The following is a 20,357-nucleotide window of genomic DNA, read 5'->3' as shown; positions in this document are numbered from 1 at the left end:
AACAACATCTGGAAAACAGCATTTTGGCTACTCACAGGTTAGAGGGGGGAGGACTTTAGTTCTTGCCCTGCCATGAAGCTCACTACACGACCTTGGGTCAGTCTCTCTCACACACAACCTAACCTCCCTAACAGGACTGTTCTGATTATAAAAAGGAGGTAGAAAAGCCTTTTATGTTGCCTTCAGTACTTTGAAGAAAATGTGGTGTGTATTCATAAATGCCTGTATGTATAAATAAGGTGGTCAGTATTATCTCTGAATTTAGATGTTTTACACGAGGTTATGGCATGCTAACCCACCCAGGCATGATCTCAACAGCCTAAATGTTAGGAATTCATTATGCCATCACCTCAGCCGTGCAATGAGAAAATACGCTCCAGATATGTAATATACTCTTTAAGTGTATAATCGAAGAGGAACCCAAATGAGGGAACAAAAAGTCGCCAAGGGACCCAAGTGACTGGAGATTTTAGAAACATATTAGAAGAGATTGTTGGGAACATGGCATAACATCTGATGAGAAAAGGCAATGGAGGGAAAGAACACGAAGGGAAATGAAAAAGAATTCGAAGGTAAATTAATATATGCCCAAGAGAAAGAATAACCATCTGGCAATCTGTGCATTGCATCTGCTTTTGGGGGGAAGAAAGGGGAAATATTATCTGGGTAAAATGAAAAAATATATATGTGATTTTGACTTGTATATGTGGATATCATTATGCAATAGTAGCACATAGTGGAATTGAACAGTGGTTTTGTTCTTCCAACATTAGCAAGAATAATACTTTTTAAAAATCTTTATAATAATAATAATAATAATTTAATAATTTATTATTTATACCCTGCCAACCCAGCATTTCGAAAGGACGTCAAAGTGCAAGTAGATAAATAGGTACCGCTCCAGTGGGAAGGTAAACGGCGTTTCCGTGCCCTGCTCTGGTTCACCAGAAGTGGCTTAGTCATGCTGGCCACATGACCCGGAAGCTGTCTGCGGACAAACGCCGGCCTATAGAGCGAGATGAGCGCGCAACCCCAGAGTCGGTCATGACTGGACCTAATGGTCAGGGGTCCCTTTACCTTTACTACCCTGCCCATCTGGCTGGGTTTCCCAGCACATACACCAATTTCAGAAGAGAGACTGATAATTTATATCCCAACTAACTTTTCTTCTTTCTTTGGCGATCACTTGCAGCCAAGTAAGATTGTCTTCCATTAACATGGTCTTAACAGTGAGTCCATAAGTGACTGTGGAGGCCAATTCTGGATCTACACCTCCTTCCACAGTGGGGACATATAGGTTTCCGGGTGGGAGTTGACCATGGTGAGGGTTTGTCAAATGTGCCTTCCTCTTAGCTGGTTTCTCCCTTTCATCCTGAGTTTGAGCATTTTCAAAGTCCATGACATCTTTGGTAAAGGTTGTTCTCCAACTGGAGCGCTCGCAGGCCAGTGTTTCCCAGTTGTCTGTGTTTATACTACTTTTTTCCAATTTGCCTTGAGACAGTCTTTAAACCTCTTTTGCCGATCACAAGCATTATGCTTTCCATTTTTAAAGTTCAGAATAGAGTAGTTCCTTTGGAAGACAATAATCAGACATCCACACAACATGACCAGTCCAACGAAGTTGATGTTGAAAAATCATTGCTTTGACACTGGTGATCTTTGTTTTCCAGTACACTGGCGTTAGTTTGCCTGTCTTCCTAAGTGATATGTAGCATTTTTTTGGAGACACTGGTGATGGAATCCTTCAAGGAGTTGGAGACGGCATTTATAAGTGGTCCATGTTTCACAAGCATACAGTAAGATTGGTAGTACCATATCTTTGTAAACAAGCATTTTTGTTTCCCTGCAAATGTCCTGGTCCTCAAACACTTTGTGCTTCAATCGGGAGAAAGCTGCACTCGCATTTTTCTTGAATTAGATTTGTGGTGCTGCAGAGGGGTTGCTTTGTGCTTGTTGGTGCAGCACTTCGGATTTTGAGCAATAGGCCAAGGTTTTTGTAAACTTCTGCGAAGATATTTAAGATGGTTTCAAGGTCATCCTCGGAGTGTGCACACACCACATCGTCATCAGCATACAGAAGCTCTACGATGGAAGTTACAGTAACCTTACTCTTTGCTTCCAGCCTACTCAAATTAAAGAGCTTTCCATCTGTTTGATATATGATTTCTACTCCTGTGGGTAGTTTCCCTTCAACAATGTGTAGGATCATGGCAATGAAAATAATAGAGTTGGAGCAATAACACACCTGATCCTACTGTGAATAGATCACTTTGAGAGCCATTGTTATCTGTGATTGTTGCTGTTGTTGTTATCATGGAGGAGCGAAAGGATCTTCACAAATTTATCTGGGCAGCCGATTTTCAGAAGGACAGTCCACAGGGCATTACAATTTACAGTATCAAAGACCTTAGTCAGGTCAATAAATGCCATATACAGGGGTTGGTTTTGTTATTTGCATTTTTCTTGAAGCTGTTGAGCAGTGAAAAGCATGTCCACTGTCCCCCTGGAAGGTCAAAAACCATTTTGGGATTCAGGAAGGGTAGCCGTGGATATAGTTATGAGACAGTTTGCTAAGATCCTTGCAAGAATTTTGTTGGCTGTAGCTAATAAAGAGATGCGTCAATCGTTTCCACAATCCACTCAATCGCCTTTTTAAAAAATGGTTGATAATTTTGGCATCCCTAAAGTCTGCTGGGATCTCCTCTCTCCCCCAGGTTTTTCCGGTGAGCTTGTGAAATTGTTGTGTAAATTCAATTCCGCCCACTTTGAAGACTTTGAAGGCAGGTATCCCATCAGGTCCACTGACTTGGTTGTTTTTCATTTGGTTACACAACTCTCTCAGATTTGGAGATACTACAAGCTCATCTCTAATTTGTTTTTACAGAGTTTGTCAGATGACTTCAGCATCTATGGGGGAGTTGCGGTTAAAGAGATGCTGGTAATGTTCTTTCCAGCGCAATGCAATAGCTTCTTTATCTTTTGGAAGTGTGGTACCGTCTGTTGAGCATAGGGGGAACATACCATGATTTATTGGCCCATAGGTGGTCTTTGTGGCTTTAAAGAAACTCTATGCATCATGAGTGTCGGCCAAGTGCTGGATCTCTTGAGCTTTATTTAATCCCCCAAGTGTTCTGCTCTGAGATTGGGGTGGCGTGTAATGATATAAATGATGCAAAATACTGGTATTTCCTACACAAAAATTATCATTCATTTCAGCTCATTGTGACTATAACTGGAATATTATTCCTAAAGGAAATCCCCAAGTGCACTAGAGCACATACTGATCGAATGCTACATTTTCATAATATAAAATATGGTTTGAAGAAGATCCTAATATGACAAAAATAAATTCATCTAATTTTTTTAGCATTTTGTGTGCCTACAAAAAAAATCTATTAGCATATAAATTACTCTCCATCTGATATGTGTTAATAGTCAAAACTGAATTTTCAGGGCTGTGATTCAGACAAGGCAGCCATAACTCATTCTAGAGTTAGTGGGTGATCTTCCCTCGCAGACTAAGAGAACATTGGCATAAGGAACACTGAGTGCCTACCTGCCCTGATTAATAATAATAATAAACTTTCTGGGAATCACCAGCAGTACTAAGGATAAAAGTAATCATTACCATCTAACCATTAGATTATTTATTTATTTATTTATTTATTTATATAAAAGTATCTCTAGATTATGATAATTATATGGAAGGATTTTTTTGTTTTTTTATACGATAGAAAGGTAACAGTGTAATCACCCCTAAAATCTGCTCTGATGGGTTTAGGAACCCTGTAGAGCAACTTTTTTGGGATATGCAGGGGGCTGGAGGGGGGGGAAGAAACCAAAAGCCCTGTGGATTTCTGTCAGGTAAGCAGGTAGACATCATTTAATGTTTATATTGTGTTATGTATTTTAACCATTGATTAAATGGATAATGTCCTATCACATTATGCTGTGCATGGCCCTGACCTCCTTCAGGTGGCATGTTGATACATAAATATGATACATAAGCCCCATTGTATACAAATATGTGGGCAGACATAGGATCAGACTGCCAAACATGCAATGTTACTGCTTTGTTCAGCATCCTCAGATTACATGGTGCTTTACAGAAAGCATCATAGCCACAAAACACGCACACAAAGACAAGTGACAGGGTATCTGAAGAAGTGTGCATGCACACGAAAGCTCATACCAAGAACTAACTTAGTTGGTCTTTAAGGTGCTACAGAAAGGAAATTTTCTTATTTTGACTATGGCAGACCAACACGGCTACCCATCTGTAAGTGACAGGGAGTTATAGTGCATAAGCAGAACGTTAGCTTGGTTTTTGCTGATAAACTAATAATTAACTAATTATAATAAATGCCTTCTTAGTTGATTATGAGGTTATCAGCAGAAAATATATACACCACTGCCAACTTTTGGCAGTCCTCGGATTGCAGCCTTCATCACTTTCCACACATGGTGGCTTGAAACAAATGTAACTGTTGTTGCATTTAGAATCTAAACATTTGTAATACACATAAATAAAATTTGGTCAACCCATCACATTAGCAAAATAAGACATCATATCTGTTGCACATCACAGCATTTAAACATGGAGCTAAAAACAATACACAAGAATGGATACAGAAGACTCTACTTATGGGGCACTTCCACTGGAGGAAAGGTGGAGGTGATTTAATTTAAACAATTCAACCTACCTCCTGCAGTCACTAGTGCCCCCTGAAAAGTTTCTTGGGAGCACTGAGCTTCCCTCCAGAACAACTCTAGAGGTGGTCTGAGGGATGGAGAGCAAGCCACTGTATTGCATCATGAAAGGAAGAAGGAGTTCTGTTCACAGAGGGGTGACTCTGGATCCAACTCAATGAAATTGGCCTTTTCTAGAGTACAGATGCAACACACCATGCACTAGTTCCAGATATGTACATATTTTAAAATATTACCTTCCTCCATAACAACCCCTGGTGAGATGCTGGTGGTAATGCTTTCCACTTGGTACACTGCTAGCGATCCTTCTTGGATTTGCTATAGCCTTCACTTTTATATTATACTACTGGAATGCCTAAGCTGCCTACCAAAACAAAATTTCCGTTGCATTGGGGTTGGGGACAGCGGGAGCAGGAGAGAGATTGGAGGAATCCTAACACTTTGTAAAAATGCACTGAGCTTGAAAATGTGCTGTTGGTTCTAGGATGAGTCCCAGAAACTGACAATGAAAACATATTGTTAGTCAATTAAATCATTGAGGGACACACAGAATGTAGAGAAAGAGCCATGATACTGATGATTCTTGAAAAGTTGCCATTTAAAGTCTTGTCATCTTTTTGTGGCTCTGCTTTGCTTGAAAGAGTCCCTGATTCTTTGCCTTCCTCCCCTTCAGTATTACAGCATACTAAGTAGCCACTGTTATGAAGAGGAGATTGTGTTCTGCATATAAACTCATGGAAGCCCTTAAATCCTCAGAGGATTAGATGTGTGAAGGCAAGCATACCTTTAGAAGGATATTGGTTACTCCTTCGCTAAATCAATTTCCCTATAATGAGGAATAGGCTTACAAGGTTATTTAATAGGTTGACAAGACAAAGGAGATTAGGAAACGGGAATATGTGGTCAGGTAGTTTTATGTTGATAAAGGAGAGGGATGGGAAAGGGAAATTATACAGGTGCGAATTAGACTTTGTGGAATGTGGTCTCCTAGAAAGACAGATATGGGTGTTTCAACATCAAAGTCTGGAGACAACAATTGGAGCCAGCTCTGAGGTTTGGGGTGGGATTACGGTTAAGATTACTCTCTTTTTTTGCTCCTGTGAGGCTTGGAGTTGAACGACCAAAGAGGAGTGTGTCTCATCACTAGCTTTTGCCTTTGCAGCCTAAACTATCCTGTTGGGCAAAGTAAAAAAGAAAGAAATGAAAATTGCTGTGAAAGGTTCGGATACTCGAGATAATCATTAAATGCAGCTTGTATGGGAGGTGTGAGTGCTGTAAAGCCACAGATGGCTGCCAAAGTATCATTTCATACCAGGTATTTTCCTTTGATGTTCCTGTGACGCTTAACAGGAATGTTTCCCTGCATGCCTATTTTATTTCCCAGGCAAAACAAAACAAAACAACTGTAAGGGATCATTCTGGACTGAATGAGGGGAAACTTTTTTTTTAATTACATTATATAATAATTGAAAACAGAGGAGTGTAGATGGGTATAGACGCTGCACACATAGAGCAGGTCTGGGTCAGGCGAGTAGGATGGGAGGGAGGGTAAGCTCTCTCACTGCCAAAGCAGCCAGCAAAAGAGCAAGAAGAGAAGGAAACCACACATCAGCCAGGCACGGTTAAATCCCTAAGGTTCCCTGGGAAATTTCCTCCGTCGAGCGAAGGTGGTAGCAATGTTGCAGTTTATCCGTAGCTCAGCGTACTATTGCTGCACGAGGGACAGAGCCGCTCAACCTTGCAGCTTCTGCCTCTGAAGGGTCCCACTTGCCCAGATTAAATAACATTTTCAGCACCACGGACAGAGATTCGCCGACCTGAGTGACAAGCATGGAGCTCGCTGAGCCTGCCGTTCAACCTTGGACTCCAGACATCTAGAGGGGAAAGGATCCCACGCCTCGGATGATAAATGTAAGATGGGGGACGCTTTTCTATAAGGCATAGGGGATGGGTCTGTGCTGCTGTCGCTTTTTAAGGTGAAATGCAACTTGAATCAGTTTTTAATTATTGCCCTAGGAAATATTTCCTGGTGCCTTCTAAAGTGCAAATTCTCTCTCTCATAAAGGAATCTTGTGAGCCCTTTGTCTGAATGAAACCTAACTTTGTGTAGATTAACAATGCAGATTTATTCTCAATAGAACACAAAAGGGTAATTTGACACTTCTTAGCAATGTCTGGTTGTTTCCTTGCTTCTTCAATGTGGGCTTTTACTTCTAAAATAAAATCAGTGCTAGGTACACTGGATAAGGAGAGATGATGTAGTGCTATCCATAACCTTAGGGCTGGAGAAAAGTGCAGTTCTGTAGATCTTATTTTAATTGTATTTCCTTCAAAGTTTTGGAAAAGGAAATTGTTAGTTAATTAATCTGATGTTGACTAGTAAAAACGGGTTTACAGAAACATTTATTGTGAATATTAAGGATATTTAAAGAGGCTGATATAATGCCAAAATTATGCTGCCATCTACTGGAAAAACATAATTCCTGTGACTATTATAAAAAAGTAAAATGTTTGAATAAACACTATTTGTACTCTGATAGTTTGCAAACTTGGAGGATTTTCAGGGGAAAATATATTTTCCAAGTCCAGTTTCACACAGAACTCAGTTTCTGTAGATTTAGCATTACTTTCAGGAAGTCTTACTATAGCAGCTTAATTAAAATTGGTCACTTGGGGGGACAAAGGGAATTGCTACATTAGCTTCAATGTTAAAGAAGACAAGACTCTACATTTTCAACAAAAAATAATAATCCTAGTAGTATAGATAGTATTTTGCTATATGCTTAAATGAGTAGTTTAAATTCAGTATCTGGGTTCTTTCTTATTCTCAGTTCTAAATTTTAAAACTGGAATTTAATTTTAAAAAACTTTTAAAAAAATAGCAGATGGGTAAGATTTGAAATGACAGGAAAATAAAAACAAATGATCCAACTGAAATAATTTATCTTGGAATTTCTATATAAAGCTTGGATCTCAAATAGGATCCATTTATGAAAACCTAAGATCAAGTCTTACGCTGTCAGAGCACATCATTAATTAAACCAAGGAGGAGAGCAAAGCAAACTGAAATAAATGGGCAGCTATAACCTTCAATGAAATGAGGCAGAAATTTTGGAAGAGTTGCAATAGTTTGCACAGGAACAAGAATTGCTTGAACAATGGCTTCTGGATATTGCTATTTGTATAGCATTTCAGAATAACAACATACTGCTAAGTTGATACTACTATTTTTGTTAGTGGGGCTTATGCAGTACATGAATCCACCTACACCCTGGAAGTAATAGAATGTGCACAGTTACAGAGTGCAAAGCACCTTATATGTTTACATGGTTATTCATGGCAAATTATGAAGGCCTATAGCAAAGTGCTATTGACTCTGCACCCACAACTCATTGGCATGATGATAACTTAATAGCAGTAAGTGTCCGAAAGCTTCAGTTCCAAATGATATCTCTTATAAAAATCAAGGGCAAATGAAAGAGCATGTAAAAGTGATGCATAATAGTAGTCAGGATAATTCTCTATTGATTCAATGTACAATGTGAATCCTAATCATGTGGTTTTTGAAGGCTTCATTGTAAAGAGTGGAAGGCTTAAAAAGGGGAAAGGGGTATGAAGAATAGAAAGTTGCTCTCAAATAGTTTATGGGGAATAAGGCCAGGTGTAACATGAACAAGCTCAAAGATGCTTCTCAACTAGGGTTGAAGCATGAATTAAAACCTCAGTTATTCATTGCCGAAGAATGAGAATAAGTATCTGCCAGGCAAACTGTAGGTAGACCAAAAAAGGGGAGGACTGAAATGAAATTAATGGGTTTCTGATAGCAAGTATGACATAGATTAATTTGTGGATCTTATCTTATTTCCTATGTACATAGACTTGGTGAATATCCATCAGTGACATTTGTCCAAGGACTGATGAGTCCTGCAAAGTCAATGAATATGAAACAGCCACATATTTGCTACTGGCTTTCTTCAAAATTCCTGTGCTTTCATTGGAGGCATTGCTTTCACAACTGAAGGAGGCCCAAGCAAAGTTATCATGATGGACTACTTTAAATAGACATATATGCCTATGTTCTTCATGATGGATAATTTCTAGACAAATGAAACAGGACGTACATTGTTCTGCAGGATTTACTGATAAGCTGACCCTAGGCCCAATTGCCAATATTTGTGTGCATGTCTGAAAGTACTTACACTGAATCGTATTCCTAGAAGCTATACAATATTGGAGGTACAAGAGTTAGAATGGCTGTTGAGACACCTGGAAGGCAATGGGCTAGGTTGCTAGAATGCTTGGCAGCCTTGTTCTTCTCTCTTCTCTCCATACCATTTTCACTCACCACCACATACATGCACATTTCTCTCCCCCCTCCCTCCCATATTTCTACCTCCACACAGCTGTGTCCCTGGGATCTCTTGGGGCTAGTCCATGAGGACCTATTTAATAGAAACTGAATGATATTTGACATTGCAGTGCAATGACAAGAGCTATGATACTTGGGTGCAAATTATACACTTTCGGTGAAAAAATAGGTACCAATGTGCTGCTTTTTGCTTTTGTGGATATGTAAGCTCCTTGGGTTCTGTGTGAAGCAGAGAAATGTAGAATTTACATTTTTTCACTCTTTTGCACATACATCAGCAGAAGGGGCAACCAAAAATGATGATTTTGTCCCAGATGCGTACAGGTTTGTCCTACATGCTGGTCAGTGCAATACCCCTTTTACTACTACACTCTTTTCTTTTTTAAAATAGTTGTGCCGTGTCTCTGTGACACTCTAGGAAATGAAGATGGTGGCAGTAACAGCAGGGGGTTGGTGGACTGATGGAGAAAGCAGGGCAGGAGCAGCAGAGCTGAAAACTCCCATGATTCTTAGGGGAAGCCATGGCAATTTAAAGTGGTGTCATAGAGCTTTAAATGGATGGTGTGAATGTGGCCTAACTTAAGTCTTTGGTTTCAATCCCTCCTCCCACCCCCAAAAAGGGACCCTTGTATAGAGATGGGTTCCCTTAGACATTTTCAATAAGTGTCAGTGATCAGTGATGGAGATCTAATATACAACAGGCCAATCTGGATCATGTGCTTTGGGTCTCTCTCAAAATCCCATCATTTTGGCAACAAGCAGAAGGGGAATTTGCTATCACCTTATTCTAAGATTATATTCATGCAGTTTTGGTCCATGCAAAATGATGGTGAAAAAGGGAACTCTGGAGGTGCTTTGTGGCCAAACAATCTATAGTTTTTAGAGTTCTTGAAGTGTAAATAAGTTTCATCAATAAAGAAGTGACTGGACATCAGGTTGGACAACAAAAATGAAAAATTATATACACTAGGCATGAAACTTTGGTTATGCATGATCAGATCTGGAACAAATATGTAGAATAAGTGGCATGTGGTGGAAACAAACACATGTCTGCTCAGAAACAATCCCTGTCGAGTCCAACCAAGGAAGTATGTAGAGTCCCTGTTCATTTCCCTCTTTTATTTTCATTTAATAGGTTTAGGGATAAGGATTGGCACGGCATCTATGATCTTACTTCATATTTATAATTGTTTTAGTATGCTATCAATTTGAAAACTAATTACATTTACAAATTGCTAAAGATGATTAGTTCATTCAGGTATAAAAAAAATTATTGGGGGAATTATGCACATGCAAATGTCATTTAAATCAGTTGGTCAAAGGCATGCATAATTTGGCACAATATTGTAGTCTGTATATGCTAACTTTACATCTATGGATGTGGGTTCTCTGTAGGAGAATAGGAGATGAACATGAACACTCAGAATGGATTAACAGTTAATCCCTCTTCCCAGGGAACTCTGGGAATTGTAGTTCCGGGAGGGGAATGGGGTCTCCTCACAGCACCCTTAATAAACTACAACTCCCATGATTCTTAGGGGAAGCCATGGCAATTTAAAGTGGTGTCATAGTGCTTTAAATGGATGGTGTGAATGTGGCCTAACTTAAGTCTTCGGTTTCAATTGGTCTGTTCTTAGTAGAACTAACGCTGAATATAGCCCTATGATCTCTTCACATGGAAACTCCTCACTTGTGAATAACTTTGACCTAAAGGTAAAGGGACCCCTGACTATTAAGTCCAGTCGTGACCAACTCTGGGACTGTGGCGCTCATCTCGCTTTATTGGCTGAGGGAGCCAGCGTACAGCTTCCGGGTCATGTGGCCAGCAGGACTAAGCCACTTCTGGCGAACCAGAGCAGCGCATGGAAATGCCGTTTACCTTCCCGCTGGAGCGGTACCTATTTATCTGCTTGCACGTTGACGTGCTTTCGAACTGTTAGGTTGGCAGGAGCAGGGACCGAGCAACAGGAGCTCACCCTGTCACGGGGATTCGAACCGCTGACCTTCTAATCGGCAAGTCCTAGTCTCTGTGGTTTAACCCACAGTGCCACCCACGTCCCAACTTCGACCTAGGCAAAGCTAATAAAAAAAGTCAGATTATAATCAGTGGGCTTTATGATCCTATGCAGCAAGGGAGATTCACATCTTGTGTGAAAGACTGTACATTGTGACTGCTATGTAGTCCTCTGTGTACCTGAGAAATGGAGCTGATATTATTCTAGCAACAAAATATGACTAGAGCAGGATTGGGAGAGTACTGTTTATCACAATATTGTTCACCAGTGCCATCAAATGTCAATACACCATTCCTAGAAAAGTACCCTATCTTAATTGCTGTGTCTGATGAGATTGATCACTAGCAGCCTTCATAAAATATGCAAATACAGTGTAATTTAAATGCAAAGCACCATTAAACAAAAATGTTAAGATAGGTGCAATCAAGTCACAATTAGTTGTTTTTTTTAAAAGAATGCATCATGCTCACTCTATACATATGATTAGTTCCCAAACCAGAGCAAAGCAAGAACTTAAAAACAAAAAAACATAATAGCATGCAGATCTCCTGTCACTGACTTTACAGTTTGCCCTGTTAATCTCCAGTCATAATTCAAAGGCAACTCAAATATATTTTAACAGAACATGAATTGATGGCTAAACATTATGCCTGGAAGTGTTCAAAGTTAAGAAAATCATTTTCTTTTGAAGGCTCCCCCCCCCCCTTAGCTAGAGCTGGAGCCATAATTCATTCATCTCTGTAGTTGGGCTACACTACATACTGTGATAGCATAAATCTTTGCATGTTTTCGTGGAGTCAGCAGGAAGTCCCATAGCATCCAATGGGATTTAATCACCTGTGTGTTTTGGTCAGGTTTTCAGCCTCAATGTTCAATTTCAATAACAATTTTGCTTGAATTATTTTAGCTTCATGTTGCCTTACCACACTAAGTCGAACACAACAGATGTTTTGTATGGCAAATGCTTAGAAATGTAAGGAAGAACTGTAAAAAAATAAATAAATGCGGTAAATATTACAGCCATGTACCAGGCATGTGGCACCGTGTGAGTGTATAAGCAGTGAAGTCAGAGAGAAAGGCAATGCATTACATAATCTTCTGTATATACCTGCCAAATTGAGATGACATTTTATGCATTCCATGAAGTTGAGTCTAGTCCAGAAAGTTTTAGACCTTATTCTTATGATGAATAAGTGGATCTTTTTTATTTTTTACGATAAAGGCAATATTCATTTGTGGTTAGTCTTTTTATGGGGTCACATCCTGGTTGTCTGTGGGGGCAAAAGTCAGGAATAAGGTGAGGCCAAAACAAAAAATGGCTGGCTTTATCCCATTTCTCTCTCTCTTTGCCTTCTCCATCTTTCTTTTCACCCAACAAAATGCCAGAGCGGGTACAGGTTGGTTGCTCTTGACAGAGGTCTGAATTGAACACTTGCAGGGGGGTTTTGCTGGTAGGCTGAGGGCCTCAGGTTGCCCATCCATGATTTAATAAATATATTGGTCTTGAAGGTACCACAAGGCTCTTGGACAGCATGGTGCTGTCCCAACAATGGCAATGCTGCCACCATTTTCCTTGATGAGGTGCAACAGGGCAATGGTGAGGTTGAGTCTGCCCAGGTGCACTGGGAGACCAATCCAGCACTCTCACCAGTGCACCTGGGCAGCCCCAACCCCCAACCATTGCCCTGCCCCCCTTCAGCTAAGTGTTGCCAATCAGGAGAATGGCTCTGCAGTACGACTGCCCATGCCTGCAGCCCTGCTTTTTGGCTTTAGTATGCAGACATTGTGGGGATATAGCCTAATGTGGGATTTCTCCTTGTAGAGTGTAGAAAGCTATCAATAAGTAATACAAAACCTGAAAAGTGATAAGCAATTGCAAGATGGTGGACTTGGTCCTTATTGACTTATTTTTACCATAACTTTTGCTTGTCTGCTTTTCCCCACTTCATTTCAATCAAACTTTTTCTCAGCTCCCATGAAAGTCACATATTTAAGAAATTACCCCTTTGACAGGATGGTTTCCATACATTCTGCTCCAGCAATCTCCTTGTTTGGGATCATATGTAGGTTTCTCCCTAAGCTCTGGGGCTGTCATTTGCTTTTCTATGTAGTTCCCAACAACCAGAGCTTCCCACATGTCTGCAGCCACACAAAATAAGCCTGCAACCTTATTCAGGTCCTGTGTACCTTCTCATTGCAGGAGGTCCAGGAGGCCCTTGTCACTGAGTCCCCTGCTGAAGTCTGGGCCCTTGGCACATGCCCCGCCATGCTGGTTCTTGGCTCCAGCTCTCTTCAAGTCCACACCTGGCCATTGTTTCATTAAAAGCTCACCACCACTTTTACTCCTCGTCATTCAGTTAGGTCTCTTTTGAATCCGTTTGGCTTTGTTGTTCATCCTTTGTGATTTGGAAAGCTACAGAAATGTTCTAAACAGCCAACTCATCTGACAAGTAATTGGATCTGAGCCTCCCAATGCTTTGAAAAAGTTAGCCATAAATATTGGCATTCAATTCTCAATGGGAAATGGCTGTGCTGATGGCAAAAATAAATTTCGCTGCTATCAAATTCCTCCCTCCCTACCCCTCCCACCTCTGTTGACCTGGTTTAACAATAAATGTGATTATGGAAAGTAATTAATATGTCTGGACCCTTTGGGGGTGGGTGCTGAGCACACCTACTTGTTTATATCTCTTTGACACTGTCTACAATGGACCAGACCATAAGTTAGACTTGCCATACGTCAGGAAAATTCCTGACATGTCCTGGTTTTCGGGTGTAAAAATGGTGTCAGGGCTAATTTTGCTGAATAGTCAAAATGTCAGGGGAAAACCCAGATGTATGGTAATTGACTATTCTATCAGCTTCCAGGGAGCTGTGTGTCTGAAATAATCCCATAGCACAAGATAGATATTCTAAACCATCCTGGTTGTGGTTTGTTCTTGGTTTTTTAAAGAATTAAATTATATCAAGCGTTTAGGAGTAAATAATTCCCTTTTTCCTAGACATCAAACCTGTGATCCTATGGTCACTGGGAGGGCGTCCCAGAGGCTGTAAGATCCCCTGACATGCTCCAGTAATTTAGGACAAAGTACTTCAGCCTCAGAACTGGTTTGGTTTATTTCCCTTCCATTTGAATTAATCAGAGGGAAGGTGTGTGTGTGTGTGTGTGTGTGTGTGTGTGTGTGTGTTTAAAAAGGAACAGGAGGTCTCAGTCTCACCCAACTTCATCACTGCTCTACCAGCATGGACCTAGCATGACACAGAGAAGAGGTAGCTCATTCATATTTGGTTCTCTACCCGCTTTCCTCTGATAGATAGAGGAAAAATAAATACTAAATTAATAATATAAAGCAGGTATTTTCTCTCATTAGCAATAGAATTTCACCTGATGATTACTATTGCAATTCTAGGATTCCACTGGAGCTACCTAGCCATTTATCATCTAAATCACACTTGAGCACTAAGTGAACACCTGCATTTTGATGTGATGTTTCAGAGATCCCTAGGGATTCTCCAGGAAGGAAATCTTCTTAATAGGTGACCTTTGGCAATCTTTGGTTTTAAATTGTGACATGAGATCTCAGTGGAGAATATACATTCAGATGTAGGAATCTATTAAGGAGATTAATGACTTCAGAGAAGCGATGTGGCTTATATATTACTATTACAGTTTCAGTTTTCAAACAATATATTGTAAAACTGCTGAGAACCTGGAAAAGAATGTTGCCATGAATTATTGAATCTTGTGCCCTTCTTTCATCAGTACTTAATTGCCCCTGGAATGATTCCAAGTAGTATTGAATTATTGACCATACAATTTACTGTGGTGAATTCCACTTTGTGTGAGCCTTTGAAGGTGTCATCCAAAATGCAAACATTATTTTTAACTTTATTGAGCTCTGAATCCAAATCCCAAGTTTCTATGTAATTAAAGTGTGCTGTGATAGTAAAATTCTGCTTAAAAAGGAAAATCTCAGTGAAACAAACCCAGATATATGCCTGATCCTTTAATGGGCACTTCATAACTTTGGATGATGCAGCAACAATCAAATCTGTTCTTCACCCTATAAGTATGACCAGTATTCATTACAGGTCAGTATATTAAGATATAGGTAAATCCTTTTAAAACATGCCATGTTGACAAGTTTTTGTGTGCCTGCTTTAGGAGAAACTTTATGATTTAAAATAATGGATATGATCCAGTTGAAGTTAAGCTCAAACTAGATGTTACTTTAATTGCATAGTTAGTAGTTACAACATGGAATTATTATTTTTATTTTAAAGTTGGACAGGGTGGACCATTTTTCACAGGAACTGTAGTGCTTGAGGAGGAGAGGTTTAACACAGCCTTCCTTAACTCTGCTCTCAAAAATATCCCACCGTCCCCCAGAAATTAACCTTAAATGAAATCTCCAATTGGTGCCAACTAAACTAATTCTACTTTCAGTCTCAGAAACCTTTAAGTTCCTTGGGTTGCGCCCAGCTTAGAGTAGACCCACTGAAATGAATAGACCTAAGTTATGCCCATTAATTCCAAGGGGTTTATTCTGACTATGACAAACATGTGTTTCAATAGCAGAGTTAAGTACCTAAGACTTTCTGCTTGACTCTTTTATGGATATCAATGGGAAATAAAAGTCAGATCAAGCACAAGGTAATCAATAGATGGATAGCAGACAGACAGCATTCGCCTTTTAGAAATCTACTATATTCTGTTCTTTCCCCCCAGGCTTGAAAAACCACATATCTGAAAATCATGCATCGACGGCACACCACCCTCCGGGAGAAAGGGCGGAGGCAGGCCACCCGAGGTCCAGCCTACATGTTCAATGAGAAAGGCACCAGCTTGACACCTGAGGAAGAGCGCTTCTTGGATTCAGCAGAATATGGGAACATCCCGGTGGTACGGAAAATGCTGGAGGAATCCAAAACTTTGAACTTCAACTGTGTTGATTACATGGGACAAAATGCTCTGCAGCTGGCAGTGGGCAATGAACACCTGGAAGTCACTGAACTCCTTCTGAAGAAGGAGAATCTGGCTCGCGTTGGGGATGCACTCTTGTTAGCCATCAGCAAAGGATATGTGCGTATTGTGGAAGCAATATTGAACCACCCGGCCTTTGCACAAGGACAACGTCTCACTCTCAGCCCCCTTGAGCAAGAGCTACGAGACGATGATTTTTACGCTTATGATGAAGATGGAACGCGCTTTTCCCATGACATTACTCCTATCATACTTGCTGCTCATTGCCAGGAATATGAAATCGTTCATATATTGCTACTGAAAGGGGCACGGATAGAAAGGCCCCACGACTACTTCTGTAAGTGCAATGAATGCTTTGAGAAGCAAAGGAAAGATTCGTTCAGTCATTCGCGATCGAGGATGAATGCCTACAAAGGATTAGCAAGTGCTGCTTATTTGGCTCTTTCTAGTGAAGACCCTGTTCTTACCGCTTTAGAGCTAAGCAACGAACTGGCAAGACTAGCCAACATTGAGACAGAATTTAAGGTAATACAAGATGAAAATCTTTTCTCCCCCTCCAACACACACACACACACACACACACACACACACACACACGTAATGATATCAGAGTTTACAAAGAAAATGTAAGACCGAGCTAAACTACCGTATTTTTCCATGTATAAGACTAGGTCCCCCCCCCCAAAATGTCCAAAATTTGGGGGTGTCTTATACATGGATAGATCTTCCCCTATTTTCTTAAATTGGAGTCTCCAAAATTAAAGGGCATCTTATACATGGGGGCGTCTTATAGACGGAAAAATACTGTATATGTTAAATGTATGTTTTTAAAATGTCTGCATTTTGTTTTTCAAATTGCAGCCATGATGTTGGGGGTGGATTAGGATCAGAACCATGGAAGGCAGGGGAGGGAAATGAACTGTTCCTCACGTGCTGAGATCCCAGTGAAAATCCCTCCCCAAACAGCTTTTCATCCTTACAGTGGCGTAGCGTGGGTTGTCAGCACCCGGGGCAAGGCAAGTAATTTGTGCCCCCTAACCCGTGGATTTGCGCCCCCTAACCCATGGATTTGCGCCCCCTAACCCTAACCCCCAGATGTTGCACCCGGTGCGGCCGCCCCCCCTGCACCCCCCACGCTACGCCACTGCATCCTTAGAAGAGAGCTGCTATTAATGTCGAAGTGGCAAATTCAGAGGGGTGTAGGACGGCACCATGGAGGGAAAGGGTTAAAATTATTTTCATACACACATGCACGCACGCACACACTATGGTTGCATCTCTGCTTGGGCTCTTGCAGCTTCTATTTGATAAACAAAAAATGCGACACCTTAAATGCATACACACATTTAAGGTATCTCCTGGTCTGACTATTTGAGAAAGCACATGTATCAATGACTGGCAGGACTCCAAGGAATGTGTGGCAGAGGCAGCAGGGTCAGAGGCTGGTCCAGGGGAAGTGGGTAGTGATTTGTGCAGTTTTGTGCCTCTTGAAAGGCAGCATCCAGGGCTGGAGGAAGGGGAAGAGTCTGAGCAGTCAGTGACAGAAGAGGAGGTGCAGGACACAAGGCTGGGGCTGGAGGACAGGGAAAAGTTGTAGCAGCTGGAGCCAAGGGAAGAAGGGCAGGATACACCAGAGTGGATGAAGAGATGCACCTGAGGGGGTGTGTGGAATCCCATCCATCCCTTTCCCTGCTGTCCCCCAGGACCAGGAGGGGCTTAAAGAGAAATGCCCAGCAGCAACTTCCATGATGTTTGCTTGCATGCACCCTGTCAGATGAAGGTACTTAAGTTTGGACAGAGGCATGGTCAAGTTGTTGCCCCAGAAGTCCATCTTGGAGCACAAGCCTGGTGAGGGGATGCCATCTATTTAGTTGTCGGAAGTGTGTGTGTTCCGTGCATCTTAAGAGTTATCGTAAATGTGTGCTTTGTCAATAAAGAATTAAGCTACCAGCTATTTGTCCTCCCTGGGCTCAGCTGGCTCAGGATAACATTCTAGAAGTTGTTATAAAGAAATCTTATTTCAGACTAGATTGATGGTTTTAGATGTATGGATGAAAGAAACATGAATCAATTTGATTTGGGTCACTCATGTAACAATGATCACCAGAATGTGGAAACGAGAACCCTTCTTGGTTCTGCTTGGCAGGTTGTTAGAATCTGTGGATGTTTCCATTCCATGCCAGCTTTGCCTACACTTAAAATCATGGCTCTGTTCCATCCTATAATTTTGGCCAGGGACCAGTGGGTGAGGCCTATGCATTTCAAAATGTAAATGGAACAAATATCTCCCCCATCCCTATTAGAACCCAACATATTTTCACATTTGAACCAAATCCTGAAAAGCTAGTTTCAAACATAGTATCTCATATCTTACTGGAAAAGTCGTTGACGTTATTCATGCTTCTGTTAAGAAGGGTAGAGTTCTAGCTATGGTTTCTTGGAGGGTGCTTGAAATGGTCTCAGTCTGATGCTTAATCCCCATCAATCTATTATCCTGTTCCCAAATATCTATCTTTGGGGATGTAGTCGTTTCAGTTTCAGAAGTACCATGATGCCATACCTTCCAAGCTCTCTATCAGTTTTGCTTTTGGGTTCCTGCGAGACTGTGCACACTCCAGCCCTTCCATTCAATGGGTACATTGGCTCTGGTGATACCTGGAATCAGGTACCATCAATAGGTTGCCCTCTGTAGGTATCAGAAATCCTACAGTCATGGTGCGTACTACTTAGTTGCTTCACCCTCTTTTCCTTGCCACTGAAATTCACCTGCTGCCTTTAAACAAACAAACAGAAAACCCGGATATGGTTCCTCTGCACATTAAGTCTTTGCAGAAGTGTTTGGGGCCGGGAGAACAGCTCTGAAAAAGAAAAGAAAAAGCCCTTTCTTTTTTGAGTGTGCCAAGATGTCAGCACAACTGATGGATTGGTTCCAACCTCTGTGACTTCAGTACCTGGGAGTTTGGAAGGAAGGGGGATAAGACAGAAAATGGTCCTGACCACTGCTAGAGGCAAGAATCAATATGACAGCTGTACTGCCTTCATTTTGAAAAGGAAACCACCAAGTATCTAGAATTGTTAATTGAAGTAGGAATAGCATTTGCTTTGAATGCACCCATATTTCTGTTAGCATGGCTCTGGCTGCCAGAGGTGTTTTAAAGATTAATAATCAATCCAGATAAGAAATGAGTTTCAGAAAGTGTGTAATCATCAGGGGGTTGGACTCGATGGCCCTTGTGGTCTCTTCCAACTCTATGATTCTATGATCAGAAACAGGGGTCTGAACTGCAAGGAATTCTGCAGTTATATGCGGTGGACATGCTGACTGCTCATAGGGAAAATAACAGTAAAATATATTATGCAATAGACATTCACCTCAAATTAGATATTGATTACCCAGCCATGTTTCTTCTAATGAGCATAGGTGTTAATCCCATCAATACTTAATTGAGAAATCAGTATTTGATACTGTGTAGGATTTCCAGCTAGAACTATTTCCATGAATACTATTGCTATTTATTTATTTATAATTTTATATATGATCAATAATATATTAACAATCAGATTATTAACCATTACTATATTTATTATTAATACTTTATTTGTTTAGTAATATATTACTCACTGCCAAAATACACTTCTAAACATTTTTTTAAAAAAACACCAACTGCGCAAAACTATTGAAATACATAATAATTAAAATACACCATAAAACAAAAATGAAAGAAGTAGACAGAGAAAAGCCATGTATGCAAAATATAATGGAAAGACTTTGAAAGACTGATTCTCTAAGCAAGAAGACTTTGAGAAATAGTCGCTTTATTGATTCTTTTCTAACTAGTTGTCAACCTAAGATATACAGAATAATGATTCGCTTTCCCTCTGCTTATGGATTTGGGCCAGGGTTCATCTTGAGTGAGTTGACGGTCAATGTTCTGACCAATAAACACTACCAGGGAGGGCATTTTTTAAATAAAAAAAATCCCATATATCACCTTCTTAAACATCCTTAGAGACCAGTCAGCAACAAACTTTGAGTTCTCTTGCTCTAAAATATTACAGATCAGTCTTCAGCAATTGATGGGCGCCTTACAACAATATGATTGTAAGGACATAACATCACCCCTGAATGGAGCCATAGCAGGGAAAGATAAACCTGCCCGTAGAATATTCAATATCAAATTTGTTTTAAAATCCCACATCTGATAATCTAAAAGACAGATTTCAGATGCATGTGGATATTCACCAATTCACATGAGCACACCCAAAACAGATATCTCCT

The 20,357-nt window shown here is 40.5% G+C and overlaps 1 protein-coding gene across 2 annotated transcripts in view; it reads left to right on the top strand.

Annotated features, from left to right (window-relative positions):
- Window positions 1-6,293: 6,293 nt before the first annotated feature.
- TRPC7 (transient receptor potential cation channel subfamily C member 7) overlaps window positions 6,294-20,357 on the top strand; it is a 108,699-nt gene continuing 94,635 nt past the window's right edge. For both annotated transcript variants that reach the window (XM_082211558.1, XM_082211557.1), the window contains exons 1-2: window positions 6,294-6,621; window positions 15,824-16,603. In XM_082211558.1, the coding sequence (XP_082067684.1) occupies window positions 15,851-16,603 (753 nt within the window). In that variant the 5' untranslated portion in view covers window positions 6,294-6,621; window positions 15,824-15,850. The remainder of the gene's footprint in view (window positions 6,622-15,823; window positions 16,604-20,357) is intronic.

Source organism: Podarcis vaucheri, assembly GCF_965113315.1.
Source record: "Podarcis vaucheri genome assembly, chromosome: 2".
Classification (NCBI taxonomy): domain Eukaryota; kingdom Metazoa; phylum Chordata; class Lepidosauria; order Squamata; family Lacertidae; genus Podarcis; species Podarcis vaucheri.
Note: the sequence above shows the minus strand (reverse complement) of the source record. Positions and strands in the feature narration are given on the sequence as shown.